Source organism: Diabrotica virgifera, chromosome 3, assembly GCF_917563875.1.
Source record: "Diabrotica virgifera virgifera chromosome 3, PGI_DIABVI_V3a".
Taxonomy (NCBI): domain Eukaryota; kingdom Metazoa; phylum Arthropoda; class Insecta; order Coleoptera; family Chrysomelidae; genus Diabrotica; species Diabrotica virgifera.
In genome coordinates this window covers 83,669,782-83,690,937 of record NC_065445.1, presented here as the reverse complement: position 1 = coordinate 83,690,937, position 21,156 = coordinate 83,669,782, and the positions used below count along the sequence as shown (strand labels likewise).

Genomic DNA, 21,156 nt, shown 5'->3' with positions numbered 1-21,156 from the left:
TCCAAACACATTAATGCCTTAAATAAAATGCTTAAAATGTTTCATTAAAAATTACAGTGCCAAGCAAAAGTGCAAAAAAATTAAAGCATTTTAATAAGTTTAAAGCGTCAAAACAGAAAATATGTGAAAAGTGTTTTAATTCGACAGTTAATTGGTATAGGTAACTCGTCAAATTCTTTGAAATAAAACACTCCGTGGATGACAATAAAGAAAATCTAAGCTTTGGTAACATCACAATTGTGTAAAAATACCTGGTTAGTATCTGTGTTAAGCTGTAACATAGAGAGTATTAGACACTCAGGTTTATATATTGGTAATAGATTCAAAGTCTAAACAGTATTAATCGATTTATTCAAAAAGTAGTTTAAATATTAACCCAGTCGATGCCCATTGAAGAGGATGAAACTCGGTTAGGAGCCATTCTGTTGAACGGCACCTGACTGAAGTAACCGTATCATTCTCTGGCGCGTTAACGGCAGTTAAATGGGTTAAATTGCGTAATATGTGAGGTTTGAGAAATTTTCTATAGTTTATTTAAGGTATACGAGATGAGCCATTCTCATCGGTTTTAATGCTAGGCAAATTCTCTAATTATACGTTTGCATGACATGTGTTTCTGTTACCGTTAAAACCCGATTTCAGTTAAAACCCGAATTTACTAGGAAAAACTAGTTTTAACTATGCGCCTTAGACAATTCTAGTTTTAACTAGTCAAAACTAGATTTGACTGCTAAATTCAGCTAAAAGTAAAAAATCTCGAACACATTTGATTTAGAATAGTTTTTACTAGTTCAAATTAGTTTTTACTGGAATTACTAGAGAATACCAGTTAAAATCTTTGCAAGAGACAAATAATACGATTTGGCTTGTTCGAGATAGGGTTAGCAAACTAGTGTGTGCAACTGTTGATTTTTCCTAATCGTTTTTATTGGTTGTATTACATTACTGTGTATTATTCACCGTGAGTGATAATGTTGAAGATAAGGTTGAGAGTAGAGATATAAGAACGTGGAAATAACGTTTTTTGGAAAAGATTTTACAGAAGGAACAGAGCGAGCAGAAAGAAAGTCACTACAATGTTGCGACCAGTAGCATGTATAATAAATTAATGGCCGAAGTACAAGATGCGGAATAATTGTCTGCCAAGAAAACTCCAAAACGATTTAGAGTTGTTGAAGTTGGCGAAATAAAAAAGTTGGCGTCTAGAACTGAACCCATAAAATATTATGTACCTGCTGAAGACATTTTTGACATAATTGAAGCAGCCCACATTGCTATGGGTCATGGAGGTTGAGATAGATTGAAGACTGAAACCGCCAGAAAATACGCAAATATGACAATTGATATGTTCAATAATTTTATACCAATGTATAACACCTGCTAACGGAAGAAGAGTAAAGCGAAGAATGGTCTTGTGTCGAAACCTATATTGCATTCAGAAATGAATAGTCGCTGTAAGGTAGATTTGATCGATACGCAATCACAAGAGGATCACCGCTATAAGTTTAATATGGTGTATCACCATATTAAACTTATATTTGCAGCACCATGCATTTTACATTCCAATAATGACCGTGAGTTCGTTAATGAAGTAATAAATGAGGCAATGTACTACTGGCCTGAGGCAAAATTAGTTCATGGAAAACCAAGGCACAGCAAGAGTCAAGGTTCAGTCGAGCGAGCTAACCATGTCGAGAAAATGTTAGCAGCCTGGATGCAAGACAATAACACAACAACGTGGTAAAAAGGACTGGCATTTTTTACGTTTATGATCTTATCCATTATTTTACGTTTTAGAAAAATTAGTTGCAAACAACCGCGGTAGCAAATTATTTACTGATTTTTATTTGAATCTGGAAATTACTGAAAAGTTTAGTAAAAACTAGTTTTGACTGAATTATGTTTAGTGTCAACTAGAATTAACTGAAAATATTTGATAGTTCTAGTTTTCACTAGTTAAAACTAGAATTGTCTAAAGCCCATAGTTAAAACTAGTTTTTCCTAGTCAATTCGGGTTTTAACTGAAATCGGGTTTTTACGGTAACATTTCTATTGTCTATCATACTCTAAATATCTCAACACTATCTAAAGGCGATAACATATAGCACAGTAATAGTAATAAGTAATAAAGTCTTCGTTCGACACAACAACTATCAAGTTTCCTAAAATTTTCAATATTTGTTAAATTTGAGTGTATTAAAAATGTATAGATAGACTCTTTTATGGTTTTCCTCAACGTATATTTTGCTTATTTGAAATTTTCTTTGAAATATATTGAAACATAATATAGGAAAGAAACTTAACATGTTTAATGAATAATTTATTACTTATTACCGTTTTGCATGTTTATGAATGTCTTCCCAAACCATATGTTATATTGTCTTATTTTGACTCCTCCACAGTCAACGATTCTTCGTATAGGCCAATTCTCACCCTTCATAACATTATTTATGTTTGAAGTTAATTATTTTAGTTTATGTTCTTATCGCTAGTAACCTATACTCAAAATATGTGTAATTTTTATAGGATCGTTTTTTTTTAAGATTTAAGAATATTAAATTAAATGTAACAATGTATAAAATAAAATTATAGTATAATTTGTAGTAGTGTAATTTGTATTCCTCCTGCAAGGCTCGTTGGGCTTAATAAATAAATAAATTGAACTACATAATAAATTTGAATTAAAAATACCTCACATAGCAAATACTGCAGACTTTGAATCTAAATGCCTGTATTACATCGGATCGTTTTTAAGTGTACAAAAAATAAAACTAGATGAAAGTGCTAAAATATACGAAATAAAATCAGAAACTGCCAATTAGAAAACATTTTGAATATTAATACTTAATAATTGCCAAGTTAAAAAGTAAACAAAAAGGTTGATATAATTTTTAATTTCTTATCTTAAAAAATATTTTTCTTAAATAAGTTTTATTAAACCTATTAATTGGTTTATTTTATAAAACTAGATGGCGATGAAAACAGCCTCACAAAGCGATACAATCTAACGTCTTCATTACTACTTGTATGTAGCATAGATAAGGTCCTTCTTAGTTGAATGATATACAGTCATACATATATCTCCAGTCTGCGGCACTGCTCATATCGCTAACGCATGGTCAACTCGACCCGATATTATCTATTGGATATATCTTTACTATACTCTCAGTACAATCAAGAAAATGCTATCCCTCTTTCATCGTCTTTCCCACTAAACCTACTTCCCCCAACACACAAGGTGAAGGTGTAAAGGTACCGTGCCCAGGCCTGCATGGCAGTTGTCTGTCTAAATGTAACTGTCTCAAACGGTCTCCTGAGGGAACCAGGCCGCATCTTCTTTTATTTTAGGCCTTATACATGTACAGGGAACGCTGCAGCTATGGTCAAATTACTTCTCCCGTACTCGTGGGATCAACATGGAATTATGTACCGGGTGTCCCAATAAGAAAGGCTCTCGGCCATATCTCAGGAACCGTTTATAGTAGTTTTAAGAAAAATATATTTATAACAAAAATTGCCTCGGGAAAAGCCTGGAAATTATTTTCATAATTGTAGATCCACCGCTAGAGGGCGTAATTGAATAACAAAAATTAAAAAATTAAAATTTTACAAAATTTACCTAATGAAAGGGCACTAGAAATCCAATCAACATATTCTTCATAAAATTCTGTGCGTATTTCATTCCACAAGTTATCTTTGCAAATAAGAGGTGGGGTGAGTGGGAACCTTCTTATGAAAAAATGACTGTAAGTCCGGTTCTGCTAAATCGAATTTTGCATACTTGATCTTGTTGAAAACAGCTCTTTTTCGTCAATGTAAGTGACTTATTTTCGAAATAGCCTAATAAGTAATATGCAAGCTAAGAGGCGTTATTTAATTATTTTCAGAAATCTAGTTTTCTTTGGAGAATATTAAATACAAGTATGCATTTTTAATCCTGTATTACAAAATTAGAACAAATTAGCAACATTATCTCGAGATATCTTAAGAAACGTGTAAATTTTAAACAACTGTTAATGTCGCCGGTAAACGAAGTTAAAGAAAAGTTGCTATAGAAAAAACAAATAAACATTTTCCAGATGTAAACGTATATAATTAAATAAAACAACAATAAGAAAAACAACACTATAAAATATAACAAAGAAATAAAAGCAACTACTTATTTAGTGACGACCTAAATGTTCCAATTGTTGCCCAACATTTTCGATGCAAGCATTTACTCTTTCAAGAGTAGATTGAACAGCAGTCTCAATTTCTGCTTTCGCAATGCTTTCAATGGCGTTTCGTATTCTCTAGATTCTAGATCATGTTTTCTCGAGTAGTGGGTCTAGCGGCAAAAACAAGGTCTTTAATCCGTCCCCATAAATAAAAGTCTAAAACAGTTAAATCTGTTGCAATTCAATCTACTCTTGAAAGAGTAAATGCTTGCATCGAAAATGATGGGCAACAATTTGAACATTTAGGCGGTCACTAAGACTAAGTAAGTAGTTGCTTTTATTTCTTTGTTATATTTTATAGTGTTGTTTGTCTTATTGCTGTTTTAATTAATTATATACGTTTACATCTGAAAAATGTTTATTTGTTTTTTCCATAACACACTAGTTTTCCTTAACTTCGTTTACCGGTGATAGTAACATTTATGTTTAAAATTTGCACATTTCTTAAGATATCTCGAGATAGAAAAAAGGTATCGACATGCGGTTTTCGGTATTATTTTGCTAATTTTGCAAAGAAAACTAGATTTCTGAAAATAATTAAATAACGTCTCCTAGCTTGTATATTACTTATTAGGCTATTTCGAAAATAAGACACTTACACTAACGAAAAAGAGCTGTTTTCAACAAGACCAAGTATGCAAAATTCGATTAAGCAGAACCGGACTTACAGCCATTTTTTCATAAGAAGGTTCCCACTCACCCCCACCTCTTATTTGCAGAGGTAGACTTAAACTTGTGACATCAAATATGTTCAAAATTTTATGAAGAATACGATGATTGGATTTGCAGTGCCCTTTCATTAGGTAAATTTTGTAAAATTGGATTTTTTAATTTTTGATATTCAACTACGCCCTCTAGCGGTGGAACTACAATTATGAAAATAATTTTTAGGCTTTTCCTGAGGCAACTTTTGTCTTAAATATTTTTTTCTCAAAGCTGTACTATAAACGGTTCCTGAGATATGGCCGAGAGCCATTCTTATTGGGGCACCCGGTACAAACCAAAATAATTTAACCCCAAGGGACTCGCAGGGGGACCCAAAAAACTCTAATACTTCCAGTGAGGCTGTTCGGCAGACTCTGGAAGAGAACAAACCCCTACATCGGGTACTAAAAATACTGAGGACGTCATGCAGACTCCTTTGAAAGATATCGAGAGACTTGAGGCTTCTCGGCAAAAAAATCTCGGCCACAGATGATGATTCGGAAAATGAGGAAACGGGGAATTAACACTTCAAAGTTAAGTTACCTTATTAATATGCCTCAAAATAAGGCTCTAGAGAATGCCAAGATCACACATGCTGGTAAGCAAACTGTGTCTGATAAAAGCACTCCCAAGAAGAAATTAACCAAAAAAAGCAGATCTACTGCTGCCTCTTCTGAGTTTTATGGCAACTATAAAGTTGCTCTTACTGGGATAAAGACGATAGTCATTCCCATAGAATACTCAGACATTATGTGCCTGAGAATGTCGTTGGGGCAATAAAATATGCCTAACTAAACTAATCGACGAGGCTTCTATTGAATCTCATTATGAACGTAACCGACTCATGGATGGGTACTATGGGTTGATATGTGCTGACGAGAAGTCTTTTAAGTCTACTTTTTGGAAGAAAAGGAATCGAAGGTTAGTTACTGCTGAATAACTCCCAAAATCCATACACGTGCTGATGTACCTTCCAGAGACTAAGAATAAGGATCTGAAAGTTCCATTGGCACGAAATTATGGATTCAGGACCAATCGTTGAATGATTCTCGGCTTCAATACTATACAATTGAAATTTAAACTACAAAAATATCTGATATTCTTCTAATTATTCAGCAGTATATTCAGATGTGCATATACGGGAACAAAAGAATCTTAATTTGAATTAAATTTTATTTTGTTCGGGTATCAATCTTTTGCTAATCGGTTTAACTAAAAAAAATCACATTCTTTACAAAACCAAGCCAAAGAAATATAACTTAGAACTAAAAAAAATCAATTTACCTGCTTCGCTATAACGCAAGCCCTGTTGACAGCTTCAGCCTCTACCTCCTCCGGCCTCGACATCTCGTGTCCTTCAGGACCAGTTACGCCTTGAGCCAGCAACCGTTCAGCGTTTTTGGCGATGATAGATCCGTTTTCAGCGTGAACTTGAGCAAGAGCACCTAAATTCTGGCAATGTTCGAAGGCGCTATATAACTCTGCGTCGTTCAACATAAAACCATAGGCCATGAAGACTTTGAAGGAGTTGACGCCGTGTTCTTTGACTAGTATCTCCATGTCCCTCTTGATTTGTTCAGACCAACGAGGGAGGATGACGTGCAGCGAGTAGTCGCAACATACTTTGCCGTCAGCTTTTTGACGGTACTCGTAGAATGCGTCTAACAATGATTCGTCTTCTTTGGGGAACACAAAATCAACTAAAAAAATTAAATCAAAATAAGTAAATTTAAAATGGATCATCAGGACAAAGAGGAATTAAGGCTGGGTTATTAAAATATTGAACAGAAAATATGTTTAAATCTCTCAGTTTTCTACCACATGAGTAAGTGATGAAAATGTACCAGAAGAATGGAAAACTGTGAACATTCCTTCCACATACAACAAGAACAATAAAAAATACTAAACATTATGAGATGTATCAGCAACAAGATCAATAAGTAGGGAATATGAATGAATATTTAGAGACTAAAACATAAGAAAGCGAACACTGCAAAGAAGAAAAAAATGGAAAGAATACGAATTGAAATGAAAACTAAAATATCACGAAATGGAGATTCAAACTGACACGACGATGATATACAGTGCTCTTCAGATAAAATTATCCACCTTAAATAACTTTTGAACCACTGATTTTAGAAAAAGCGAAAAAAAAACGTTATTTAATACTTGAATTGGGAAAAGTTAATATTTAAGCTTGCAGGGAAAGGTACCCTCTCACCCCCTGTATTATCCCTTATTTTTTTTAATTACTTCCACCTTTTTTATTTTATATTTGGATTCTCCTCTTTGTACTGATTTAAAAAATGTATAATACATGAGACTTGAAGTTATTAGTTTATGAGAAAAATAAATACAAAAGCAAGAAAACTGGGTTGAAAAGAAATTATTAAGAAAACTGGGTTGAAAAGAAATTATTTTTTTTAACAATTTTATTACATACAAACATGGGTGACTTTTCCCTTGCCTTTCCCGGCAAGCTTAAATATGTCATAATGTCTCCCCCTTCAAGTATTTGACGTGTTTTTGCGCTTTTTCTGAAAATCATTGGTTCAAAAGTTACTTAAGGTGGACAGTTTCATCTGAAGATTAATACATGATACATGACTCATAAACTAAAGGAAGGAAAAACAGAAGGAAGGAAAGAAATGGGTCATTTTTGATGTCTCGAATTTCCTACACATGTTGTTCGATTTAAGTGATGTTTTATGTTACAGCCTTATTTATTAACAATATCGCTGTAACAAAGCAAAATTGTTGCTAGACAGGCAAATTGTCATTGTATACCGGGTGTACCAATCGAACTGATTTTTGGTGAATATAAAATTCTTAATTATTGTATGTCAAAAAATGCGCAATAACTGGCTCTTAAAACCCACCAAATTTCATTTGCATATCTGAACCGGTTTTAAAGCAATAAAAAATCGTCAGTTTGTAAGAAAAATTTCAACACCTCGCATCTCGGAAACGAAGCATTTGTGGACATAAGTTTATAAAGCAAACTGTCATTATTTTTTTTCATGCAGAATTACCTCTCAAAGTTTGCCGCACTTATTTAGAAACGCCCTGGATTGATGAAGAACATGGCTAGTTGTTAAAGTATCTAATTCTTTAATTATCCCATATAAGCGAATGAATAAAAAAACAGAATGGTGAGAAAATCTGAGGCTAGTGTTGGGTTATAATTTCAGTATTTTATAAACGCTAGAATATTCCACAGAGTGTGGTAAACTTTGAGAAAAAATCACATTTTTATTGGTACACCCAGTGTACAATGACAATTTACCCATTTTAAGGTGGTGCGTTAATTTCTTAGAGTAGTGTAGTTTAGCCTTAGACACCAACGAAACTATTAGAAAATGTTATTAATAACTTAATAAGACTATATAGTCCATGTGGTGAGACCGCTCCAGTCAGGAAAAAATTTCTGATTCGGTTTCTTTGTGGATTCCTATTCAAAAATGTCCCCTTTAAACAAATATGAAGGGTGCCGGGCGGAATTTTTGGTCAGAAACTGTTTAAACAATTTTTTTAAACAAATACAAAAGATCAAGTTTTTTTGCTCCATAACATATATTTTTAAGTTTCGTGGGTCATTCTAAACAAGAAAGGTATCTTGTAAATTTTTTCAAAAATTGATAGTTTTTGAGTTATAAGCGATGTCTGAAAAATGCGAAAATACGCATTTTCGAGGCTTAAAAACTCATATTTAAATTAGTATTTTTGAGGTTGCCATATACTTAAATTGAAGTTTAAACATTCAGCTTCAAGATTCTGAAGAGCGATCGCGTCTAACCTTAATTTAAATCGTTGTTTTTTAATTGTTAAATATGCATGTCCATCCGATTTTTTTGCCGGTGCGGCGCGCTCTATTGCAAAAATATGCTATTTTCCTCCGAAAAATATTTTTTATAAATTCTTTGGGACATTCTTAATAAAAAAAGTTTCTTGACGTTTTTCTCAAAAGTTAATAGTTTTAAAGCTATAGACGATTTAAAAACCGAAAATACTTTTTTGTCATTTTTCGGATTTTAAATCGCTTATAACTTTAAAACTATTAACTTTTGAGAAAAATGTCAAGAAACTTATTTTATTTAGAATATCCCAAAGAATCTAGAAAAATATTTTTCGGAGGAAAATAGGAGATTTTTGAAATAGAGCGCGCCGCACCGGCAAAAAAATCGGATGATCATGCATATTTAACAATTAAAAAACAACGATTTAAATTAAGGTTAGACGCGATCACTCTTCAGAATCTTGAAGCTTAATGTTTAAACTTCAATTTAAGTACATATATGGCAACCTCAAAAATACTAATTTAAATATGAGTTTTTAAGCCTCGAAAATGGGTATTTTCGCATTCTTCAGATTTTAAATCGCTTATAACTCGAAAACTATCAATTCTTGAGAAAAATTACAAGATACCTTTCTTGTTTGGAATGACCCAAAAAACCTAAAAACCTAATATTCCAGAGTAAAAAAACGTGATCTTTTGTATTTGTTTAAAAAAATTGTTTAAACAATTTCTGTCCAAAAATTCCGCCCGGCACCCTTCATATTTGTTTAAAGGGGACATTTTTCAATAGGAGTCCACAAAGAAACCGAATCAGAAATTTTTCCAGACGGGAGCGGTCTCACCACATGGACTAATAAGGTTTTGGAAATTAATTGTAATGTAGAAGAAACAGTCGACAAATAGATCATTTATAGAATTAATAAAGCAATGGGAATAATTATATCGGTCAATGAAGTATTGTGGACAACGGACAAAGAAAAATAAGAATTTAATTTAATAAAGAGTACTCTGCTTAATGGGCCTGAAACAGAGAACGCTCCACAAGGATATTTCTACCAGTTTACTTTGTGGATGTCTCTTGTCCTCAGCACAAGACGATAAGGAAACTTCTAAGTGATTGATTATAAAAACTCTGATTAATAAATCTTCGTCGAAGCAAGGTGCAATTCGATATTAAAATAAGTCGGTGGGTTTAAGTATTTTTATTTTATTTGAAGCACAAACACTTTTAATTTACAATTTGTACTAAAACAAATTACGAAAATTTTGACCCTTTTGCGAGTTAAGTAAATATAAGGATTTACAAAGCAATATGGTACAGAGTTGGATTGTATTTGTCGAGATGGTAATATACATATATATCTACAAAGCAGTATTAAGAAAGAAATGTGTTTTGTCGATATGTTACAAGACTGTAACAAATAAAACTAGGAAAATGATAGGTGAGGAAACAAAGCATTACACTTTTTTAAAGTAAGACGGATCGTTATGACACCTTTTGCATTCGATTCTAGAGAGCTTCAGGAAAAAAGTTGACCTATTGGCAAGAGGGAAAAATGAAAATTGCATTGTTGTAGGCGGAAAACGCATTTTCGAAAGTGCATATCAAAGTGTTAAAAAATAAAAATTCACAACTCAGAAAATAATCAGTAGTAATTGCACAAGAGCTCTAAAATTATTGAATTTTTCCCGAGTGACACTTTGACAGTTTTAATTTCACGAGCCGAAGGCGAGTTCTGGATGAAATTAGTTTGAAAGTGTGTCAAGCACTTTAACTAATCCAGTAGTGTGTTCGTATAGTTCAGTTATAAGCAACACAATGTGTTGGGGTACGCCTACTTCTTTTAGTATTCGCCATAAGTGTCTGCACTTGGCCCTGTCGAACGCCTTACGATAATCTATAAAGCATATGTACAGTGGAATAATGAATTCCCTAGATTTTTCGATTATCTGTCTTATATTCAACAGGTGTTCTCGAGTACCTCTACCTTTGGTAAATCCAGTTTGCTCTTGTGGAACAAAAAGGTTTCATAACTTACTTTAAAAAAGTTAGAGGTTTAGGCGATTATAGTGCTTTATATCCTCGCCTATGAAGCAACTTAAATGGGCACTATAATACAAACAGTTAAAACATCAAGATCAGAGAAAATTAGAAAAGACAAGACTGAGAACAGGAAAGAACATATGGGTATACAGAAATCAATAGGGGAATGCATTGAAAAAAAACATGCACTATGCTGGCAAGGTTATGTCAAAGAAATAGCCAAAGAAAAAGTATCCAAAAAGTAAGTCTCTGGAGTCTGCAATGAGTATGGCGGCAGTATCAAGAAACAGATCTATTCACTTGATGACCTATTCCATCAGCCTAGCTAGGAAGAGGCAAGACTACAACAGTTAGAGAGGATTGCTTGTTGGTTTCTAATGTATTGAGAAACTGATGGATCATAGAAGTTTCCCTCTGAAATCATCTGTAGGAAGTGAGAATTGTAAACATAAGTGAGTGGATAGTTAGGAAACGAGTTCATCTTGTTAGATTATCTTCTCGTGTGCGTGAACATTCTTCATGTGCGAATTACCATATTGAATTTTTTACTAGAACATTTGACGTGACAAGCAGATTGAAGTCGTGATCAAAACCGGATTCAAATAATGCCTCGTTGTTTTGAAGCTGATAGTCGCTACTGAACTGATTAAATTTTCTTTGGTTAAACGAAAAGCATATCAGCTCCTAAATTGTTATGTTTTCTTAGTTAGCATGTCAAAGTAAAATTATTCATTTTCATTATTTTCAATATACTTCGAACAGCAAAATCTTTTTTGCAAGCAATCAGTCAGCAGACAAAGAGTTTACCTAAAGCGCCATCGATGAGAAATCTTTTCACTTATGTATATAAGCGATGACCCGTAGATTAATATAAATATTTTTCCGGAGACGCCTGTGCTGATTTCATCACACTTTATACAGGATATAAAGAAGATAACATAGTAGCAGTTAATTAAATCATTAAATACCGATCGAACCAAAGTTTGTATTTCCAACCTCTTAACATCACAGTCTATATTATGTTTATTATTTAAAATAGATGATTGCCACTAAACAGCTCATGTTTACCCGCGTAAATGTGTGATAAACGCGACATCCGTCAATCAATCAGCAAGATTGAAAACACAGTCAACCCCTATATCCTATATCCTTTTTAATACTAATAACTAGACTAACGAAGTTGATATACATATTTCATTATGGTAGGGGAGCAAAGTATGCTAAATGTGCAGTCACTTGAGCGCTTTGGGGACCTATTAGGTTGTGAAGAGGAGGTCCTAAAACCAAAAAAAGTTAAGTAAAGTTTTCCATTTTGGTGGGCGCTTGCCATTTTTTAATTTAATTTTTTATTTCCAACAATCGTTTTTTCCGATTATAATGCCATCTATTTATAATTCGAAAAAATGTTTCGAATAAAAGTTACTTATTTTTACGTAAGGAATCCAAATCTGCAATAAAAAATGAGGGCTCCTATTTAAGATTTTAAAGTAACCCCCCACCCCACATCCATGGGGGTCGTGTTTGGTGGCATTCGATAGATTTTTCAAAAATATTGAATAAGTATATTTTACAGTTTTTCGATCGGATTTTCATTTCGCGAAATATCGCGGGATTCGTATTTAGACTATTAAATTTACCCCCCACCCCTCTCCGTGGGAAGTCGTTTTTGGTATCATTCGATAGATTTTTAAAAAATATTGGGCACATATTTTTTAGTTTTTCGATCTGTCATTCATTTCGCGATATATTCGCTTTTTTCTTGTGAAAATTTGGGACTCACCCATTTCTTTACGTCCGGCTGAAATCGTCAGATTTTTGAAATATACACTCTTTTGCATGTACTTAACTTACCTTATCTTAATCTGACAATTTCGAGTTTTTTTAAGGATAGATTTTTTTTTTTTGGCTCCCCGTAACGAACTCCCCTGTGTTAAGAGCCAATATATGGTAGACGTACATCTGCAGGGTACCAGGTTTCTGCCCATATGCTAATCTGACGCGCTCGAGTAACTGCAAAAATCCCCGCTTGGGCTCCCCTACCATTATATTTTTATTGAATCTGCAGTTAGTTTAAAAACAAGACAAGTCTTCCAAGCTTTTGAAAGTTAGATTTTAATGGTAATTGAAAGTCATAGAACAGGAATAATAGGAATAAAATGAATAGTACTTTTATATTTCAATTTATATTTCGTATTTATATTTCAATTATGTTAATCCTCGCCATAATCTGAATGAGGTTCTACAATCCGTGTGATGCACCTTTGTCCTGTTAAGAGTCAACCACCAATTCCGTGCTTCTATCTGTCATAATACCTGCCCAAAACATAACACTGCCCCTAGCGAAATGAAGTATGGGGCGGGCATGTACTAGTTGTCCAGCTCTTGTTGACTCTCATCAAACACGAATTCGCCGGCTATCACTGTTCAAACGGGTCGCCGGCAGTTTCTCAACTGTCATCAATACGACTAACTTCACGCGTAACTTTGATACGAAAATTATAAAAACAATTATGCATTGAAATCCAGATCCTGTAATTTTTTGAGCATTATAAACTAAATACAAAGACATAGGTACATAATTCTTTTTTGTAATTACACCTTCAATTTACCGTGCACTTCTCATTTCTCGTAGACTCTGCCGATAAGATAGAGTCGTGTTGAGAAAAAGCAGCGTGCCCGTTCAAACAGATTCTAATTTCGTCTGAAATAAGCACAAAATTCCAATACTGTGGAGGGAGATGTATGTGTTCTTGAGCCAACTGGAGGCAGTGCAAAACATGTCTAGGTTGTAGCTGAGGAACTCTTATTGGTCGAGGACTCCTCAAACCTGACTCTAAAATTCTTTTTCTTATTGTAGCCAACGATACTTTGACTCCTGTAGCATGCCTGAAGTCTATTTGGAGGGCTGGTACAGGCAGAAGAATTTCTGCAAATGGAAATTCTGATATATCTATTCTGTTGCTTATTGGTAAATTGGGATCTACCAAAGCGATCTCTATTCTGTATCGAATTTGTCTCCAGAAACCTATTCCAGATCCGCGAGATATCACTCTGAGAAACACCCACTCTTTTCGCCACGAACTGCTGTGAATGGCCTTCTTTAACTAAGCGATAATTCTTGCACGGTCCAACTCAGAAATTAAATTACGGTTCATTCTAAATCACGTTTTCACAAATTTTACCGGATTAAACTTTTCAAATGTTTACACCTTAGCAAAACCAGATCAATTAAATGAGCATTTAAATAAAATAAAAGACCAAAAAAGGTATACATATTAGTATGGTATAGTTAGACCCATACCCAGACATCCAAAGTGAAAGTTATCCTCCAACACCAAATTGTTCTATGGGGGGGAAAGGGGGGAGAAATCTGTAAATTCGTAGTTTTTTACGTTTTTCGTCAATATTTCTAAAACTATGCGGTTTAGCATGAACAACCTTCTATACAAAATTGTTCTACATTAAATTTGAAATAAAAAAGGCCCTATGCATAACCCTTCTAAAATGAACGGTTCCAAAGTTACGGAGGTAGTATAGTATAATTGGTCCAAAAAAAGGCCTAACCCAGACATCCAAAGTAAAAGTTTTCCTTCAACACCAAATTGTCCTGTATGGTCCACATATTGTTTAGTAAAAAGTTACACCATTTTGAGCGTCCGGTTTGGGGGGGAGATGGGGAAGAAGTCGGTAAATTAGTAGTTTTTTAGGTTTTTCGTCAATATTTCTAAAACTAAGCTTTAGCGTGAAGAATGTTCTATAGAAGAATGTTCTACATAAAATTTAAAACAAAAAAGGCTCTATACATAATTGTTATAACATCAACGGTTCCAGAGTTACGGAGGGTGAAAAGTGGAGGTTTTCGATACTTTTTATATTTACCGATTTCTCCCCCTCTCCCCCCCAAACCTGACGCTCAAAATGGTGTGACTTTTTTCTGAACATTATGTGGACCATATAGAATAATTTAGTGTTGGAGGATAACTTTCACTTTGGATGTCTGGGTTTTTGGTATAGTTATACCATACATAGCCCAAAAAATATAAAAAGTATCGAAAACTCACCGACCTATCGACTTTTCACCCTCCGTAACTCTGGAACCGTTGATGTTATAACAATTATGTATACAAGATTTTTTGTTTTAAATTTCATGTAGAACATTTTCGTATATAACATTGTTTACGCTAAAGCATAGTTTTAGAAATATTTACGAAAAACGTAAAAAAACTACTAATTTACCGACTTCTACCCCATCTGCCCCCCATACCGGAAGCTCAAAATGGTGTAACTTTTTACTGAACAATATGTGGACCAGACAGAACAATTTGGTGTTGGAGGAAAACTTTTACTTTGGATGTTTGGGTTAGGCCTTTTTTTGGACCAGTTATAGTATACTACCTCCGTAACTTTGGAACCATGCATTTTAGAAAGATTATGCATAGTACCTTTTTTATTTCAAATTTAATGTAGAACAATTTTGTATAGAGGGTTGTTCATGCTAAACCGCATAGTTTTAGAAATATTGACGGAGAAACTTAAAAAACTACGAATTTACCGATTTATCCCCCCTCTCTCCCCCAAACCCGACGCTCAAAATGGTGTGACTTTTTTCTGGACATTGTCTGGACCATATGGAACAATTTGGTGTTGAAGGATAACTTTCACTTTGGATGTCTGGGTTATGCCATCTTTTGGATCAACTATACTATACTATATGTATGTATTTTATATGCAAAAGACCTAAATATGTGATAAGGATAAGGATTTATAAAAGTGTAAATAGCCCAGTAAATGAACGTAAAATTCGGCGATACCGTGTAATTTTCAGGGGCAACTCCGAATTCCATGAAAATTTGGATTTAGGTTCTACTTACCTCCACTTCAAAGTTGAAATTGTGCCGTCGGTTGCTTTTACTTGGAGGGTGACAGTCACCCCTTCTCGGGGGTGAAAAAACATACGTTCAAGGTAAGACCGGAAATGGATAAATTGACTGATTTTAAGCAACTTTTGTTCTATTGAGTTTTTTACTTAAGTCAATACTTTTCGAGTTATTTGCCATTGAAAATGTTGATTTTTCGACAAAAAAACTACGTTTTCAGACGGTTTTTTGCAAATAACTTAAAAAGTAAATATTTTATCGAAAAAAATATCCTTAGCAAAAGTGTAGCTTATAAAATACCCAAAAAGATGGTGTATCATTAAAGTCTATCAATCAAATAAAAACAAAGTTGTAGCTCATGAAAAATACGTTCTTATTCGTCGAAAAATATTTCAAGGTAAAATCACCGAAAAATTAAGCACTTTTCGGGAAAAACCCATTTAAACTTTTTTAAAGTGTTTATAAAAAGCTTTGTTTTAATTGTTAACAAAAGTTTTGGCATTAAAAATAAGCGACTTACGCTCAAAATAAAGTTGGCCCTCTTTTTTTGTAAAAAATCATGAAAATCTCGCCGTGTTTAGCTCCCCAAATGAAATTAATCGCTACCGCTATAAAAACAATTTACGTACCTATCTAGTTTTTATATGATCTGTCAGTCTCACCGGTTTAAAGTGTTTATTTTTGAAAAGGTTATAATTGAGAAAGCTTGAATGGGTCACTAATCACGAGTGTATGCAAATTTTGAACAGCCATATCTTAACCAATTTTCGTCTTACGGAGAAACAAAATGAAACTAGCATATTTATAAATGCAAAACCTAAATTTTTTTACTCTTTAAGATTTTTCTTATCACTAATTATTTTAAGTTATTTTGAAAAAATGAAATTTTTCAAAAATTTTTAGAAAATTTTGTTTATAATAAAACCAAATGTTTTTAAAAATTACCACTTCAAACCAATCAAACTTACAGATGATATAAACAATACACATACAGTTAAAATAGATGGTAAATCCAAACGATTAATTTCATTTAGGGTGCTAAATAGAGGGAGGTTTTCACGATTTTTTTTACCAAAAAAAGGGGCCAACTTTTTTTTTCAGTGTAACTAGTTTATTTTTGATGCTGTAAACTTTTGTAAAAAACAAATAATAAGCTTTTTCCGATACTTTAAAAATGTTAATAAGGTTTTCCCAAAAAACGCTTCTTTCTTCGGTGATTTCGCGTTGAATTATTCGATTTGGAATTAGACGAATAAGAACGTATTTTTCATGAGCTACAATTTTGCTTCTACTCAATTTGTAGTCTTTACTGGTACACTATTTTTTTCGTTTTTTTATAGGCTACACTTTTGCTAAAAATATTTTTTTCGAGAAAATATTTAATTTTTGAGTTATTTTGGAAAAACGGTCTGAAAACGTAGTTTTTTTTTTCGAAAAATCAACATTTTAAATCGCGAATAACTCGAAAAGTATTGACTTACGTAAAAAACTTTATAGAACAAAAGGTGCTTAAAATAAGTCAATTTATCCATTTCCGGCCTTATTTTAAACACGCGTTTTTCACCCCCCAGAGAAGGGGTAAATGTCACCCACCAAGTAAAAGCAACCAACGGCACAAATTCAACTTTGAAGTGGAGGGTAAGTAGAATCTAAATCCAAATTTTCATGCAATTCGGAGTTGCCCCTGGAAATTACACTCCAAAACGGTCATTTATTGGGCTAAAAAATCATGAATGCGAGGGGTGATGCATGACGTTTGAAACTATATGTATTAGAGAGGACAGTTCCATTCATTAAAGTACCTGATGACATATTCTAAGGCTATGGTAAAATTAATCTACAGTAAAGTTACTCAACGTTGAATATTCCACTTTCATATACAATAGGCCCCAAAATATATAGTCCTCGATTTTGCGCAGCCCTCATTCCCATATCTATACATCGGCATGATGTATTGTTATTTCTGTAACAAACGTTGTGTCCTATGGTTGACAATGGGTCTTGCGATAGAAGAAAAAGTATTCATGATGGAGTATTGCAATGCAGTCTTCATTAAAAAATGACTGGAGCAACAAAGAGCTGTTTAAGCCTGCTTTATCGACTATGAGAAAGCGTCCGACACCGTCAAACAAAACAAAGAGAAACTATTTCTAAGTGAGTTAGTGGGCTGCATTCTTTGGCCACTAGTATTAACCATATTAAGAAAAATCATTAGTTCAGTTTAAAAGATTTAAATAACTTACTGATCATTGTAGTTCCTCCAGCAATAGCAGCTTTGGTCCCACTATAAAAGGAATCCGCCGTCTTGGTTCCCATAAATTCAAAGTCGAAATGGGTATGTGGATCAATACCACCCGGCAAAATGTACCTAAAAATATTTCTTTGATTAGAATGTTGCATATAAAATTGTTTATAGTTGTGAGTTGGACTATAGACTGCAGTTGGACTATAGAAGTGTCCCGTCTTTTCAGAATGTGTCTCAGTATTCTATTCTAAGAGGTGCTTCTACGTAAGTATTCTTCTTTTTCTTACGGTGCCTATCCGTTCCGGATGTTGGCGATCAGCATGGCTATCCTAACTTTGCCTACTTCCGGATGTCGATGTACTTTCTCAGGTACCATTTTCTCACGTTTTGAAGCCAAGATATTCTTCTTCTTCCTGGTCCCCTCTTTCCAAATACCTTGCCCTAAAGAATGAGTTGCAACAAGTCATATCTCTGTTCATTCCTCATAACATGGCCAAGATATTCTAGTTTGCGCTCTTTGACGGTGTTAATAATCTCGCATTCCTTGCCCATTCTACAGGACCTCAACATTAGTCACACGATTCACCCACGAAATTCTTAAAATGCGTCTGTAACACCACATCTCGAATGCCTCGAGTTTTCTTAAAGAAGCTTGGGAAAGTGTCCAGGCCTTTACTCCGTATAATAACGTAGAAAATACATAGCATCTGATGATAGAGATTTTGGAACAAAGTGGTAAATTGTGAGTTCTGAAAAGAGACTTCATCATTATGAACGCTGATCTTGCTTTTCCTAGGCGTTGTTTTATTTCACTTGAGTGGTCCCATTGGCTATTTATGTTGGTACCAAGGTATGTGTCGCTGTCCACCCTGTCAATTGGTTGTTGGTTAACCAAAAGCTGTGTATTTAACATTTCGCGCTTACTGACTACCATGTACTTATATCTGATATGCGCGAAATTATTCTTTGCAAACCATCTAGACTATCTGCGAAAACTACTGCGACGTCGGCATATCTAATGTTGTTTAGACGCACTCCTTTAACTAATACGCCTTCCTGTAGTTCTTTCAGCGCTTGCTCGAAGATATATTCAGAGTATATATTAAACAACACCGGGGACCGAATGCATCCTTGCCTCACTCCTCTATCTATGGAGACTGCCTCTGTGAATTGGTCATCCAATTTAATATTGGCAGTTTGGTTATACTATAAATTTTATTTCTTAAATATCTATCATCTAATCCTGCTTCTTTCACGATGGTTATGAGTTATCATGTTTTACGTCATCACGCCTAGATTGATGACGTCACTAGTATGATATATATGCCCAAAAATCATAATTTAAAAATAAAAATCGACCTTTTTCGGGATTTTTTCTTAAAGGTACTGGTTTACGAAAAAATGAATTTATTCTATTTGGCTTTGTCACACTGTATAATAAATGATAACTTAAATATCTTAATTATGACAATGAATTCATTAAATATGTGGCATACCAAACTTAAAGTTACAGTAAGACATTCAGCAGGTAAGATGGGGTTCTTGTTGAAATTCTTCCATGTCTTGACCAATTATTAATTATTTATTTTGGATTTTTTCGAGTAGGTAGTCAAAAGTCTCCATATTCACCCTGAAATATGCTTTTAATTTGACGGGTCCTCCTGTAGCTCTTTGAATAAAAGGTGATATTCACCTTGATTACCTCGGGATTGATTAATAGGATGAATTCCCTCGCGTTTTCCGCGAGTCAGGAAGTACCACGTTTTTAATGAGGAGTTTTCGAAAAAAAGAAAATAACTATCCATACTACCGAGTGGGAAAGAACTAAACTCTCGTCTCGCGTAACTACCAGCTCCCACTCTGGTTTAGCACTTCTTTGCTCTTTGCTCGTGCTCTTTGTTCGCACTCTTTCTTCGCTCCACTCTGAACGCGGCCTAAGGCATCGAGGACGTAAAGTTAAACGAAGGGTTCAAATATCGACTTCTGGTTATAATTTCGATCACTTTGGAAGAAAACCTAGGTCTTATGAAGTCCAATTACTTGTTTCACGTTCATTTATTGACCTAATTGACCACAATTAGTAAACTACAAAGATTTAACGGACAAAACATGATGTAATGATTGTTGAATAATTATGTATAACGCACCTTCCTCTGGCGTCAATAACTCTTGTTCCTCCAGGTATGATAAGGTTGTTACCAATTTGCTTGATAATACCATCTTCTATATAGATGTCTTCGTCTATAACGTCGTCATCGTTGACGATTTTGCCGTTTTTGATCAAAAGGCGGTTCTGTGAGCTCTGAAACAAAGAAAATCACTGAATTTTTGGAATCAGTTATAAATAATTATAGATAAAAAATGAATAACCATTTTCAATTTCGTTGCAAAACGAAAATACAGCCGAACCATATTCTAGTCCAATCAAAGAGTGCTGCAAGCACCTCTACCGGTTTCGAAACTTATTATTCTCTCATCAGGAGGCACATATGCTGCTCTCCCTGATCCAACCAAAACAAACCCCAGCGTGCAGTCCCGGATTGCAACGAACGAAATGGCATAGATGCCCTAGCGGCAACTGCTAGCAAAAAGACTAAGTTTTCACTCTAATGGCATATAAAACAACATAATGCTATTCTACATCCCACCAGAATGAAAACAATGGGAACCTTCTCTGGTTACACCTCCGAGGCTTCTACAATTTGCAAGCCATTATGGCTCATCAAGGTTCCCATTGTTTTCATTCTGGTGGGATGTAGAATAGCATTATGTTGTTTTATATGCCATTAGAGTGAAAACTTAGTCTTTTTAATTATAGATAAGTTTAAATGTACAATTAATATTGATTTTTCATAAATAATACGCCACATCTCAATGTTTACAACTTTTAAATTATCTATACCTACATAAGTATCTTTTTTGTGTTGTCTTTATTCGGTCTATGTGAGTAATTAAATTAAGATCTTTTGTATATACCCTACATCTATATGTTATCCATCTATTTTCCATTTAGGAGAGGTATTTATTACCTGGTCAGACTCTTCTTTCACACAGGTCTCCACAGATTTGAAAAGGTATCAGAGTTCACGTAGTTATATAGGATTTCTAGTAACCGAAAGTAATGATGTAAGCGCAGAAATAAAGAACATAATAGGCGATAGAAACAGGGCATATTACGAAAATAGAAACTGCTAACTTCTAAAATACTAGGGCAGAATTCGAAGATGCAATTGTGCAGAACACTAATAACACCCACTTTTACCTATGGCAGA

At 34.1% G+C, this 21,156-nt stretch overlaps 1 protein-coding gene across 4 annotated transcripts in view; it reads right to left on the bottom strand.

The window, feature by feature from the left end:
• LOC114327289 (dihydropyrimidinase) overlaps positions 1 to 21,156 on the bottom strand; it is a 165,540-nt gene that overhangs the window by 63,455 nt on the left and 80,929 nt on the right. For 3 of the 4 annotated variants that reach the window (XM_050646628.1, XM_028275850.2, XM_028275852.2), the window contains exons 2-4: positions 20,032 to 20,186; positions 17,883 to 18,007; positions 6,207 to 6,622 (exon numbers count right to left, since the gene is read on the bottom strand). In XM_050646628.1, the coding sequence (XP_050502585.1) occupies positions 6,207 to 6,622; positions 17,883 to 18,007; positions 20,032 to 20,186 (696 nt within the window). Of the gene's footprint in view, positions 1 to 251; positions 273 to 6,206; positions 6,623 to 17,882; positions 18,008 to 20,031; positions 20,187 to 21,156 lie in introns of all 4 variants that reach the window. The other variant, XM_050646627.1, reaches the window with a different exon arrangement.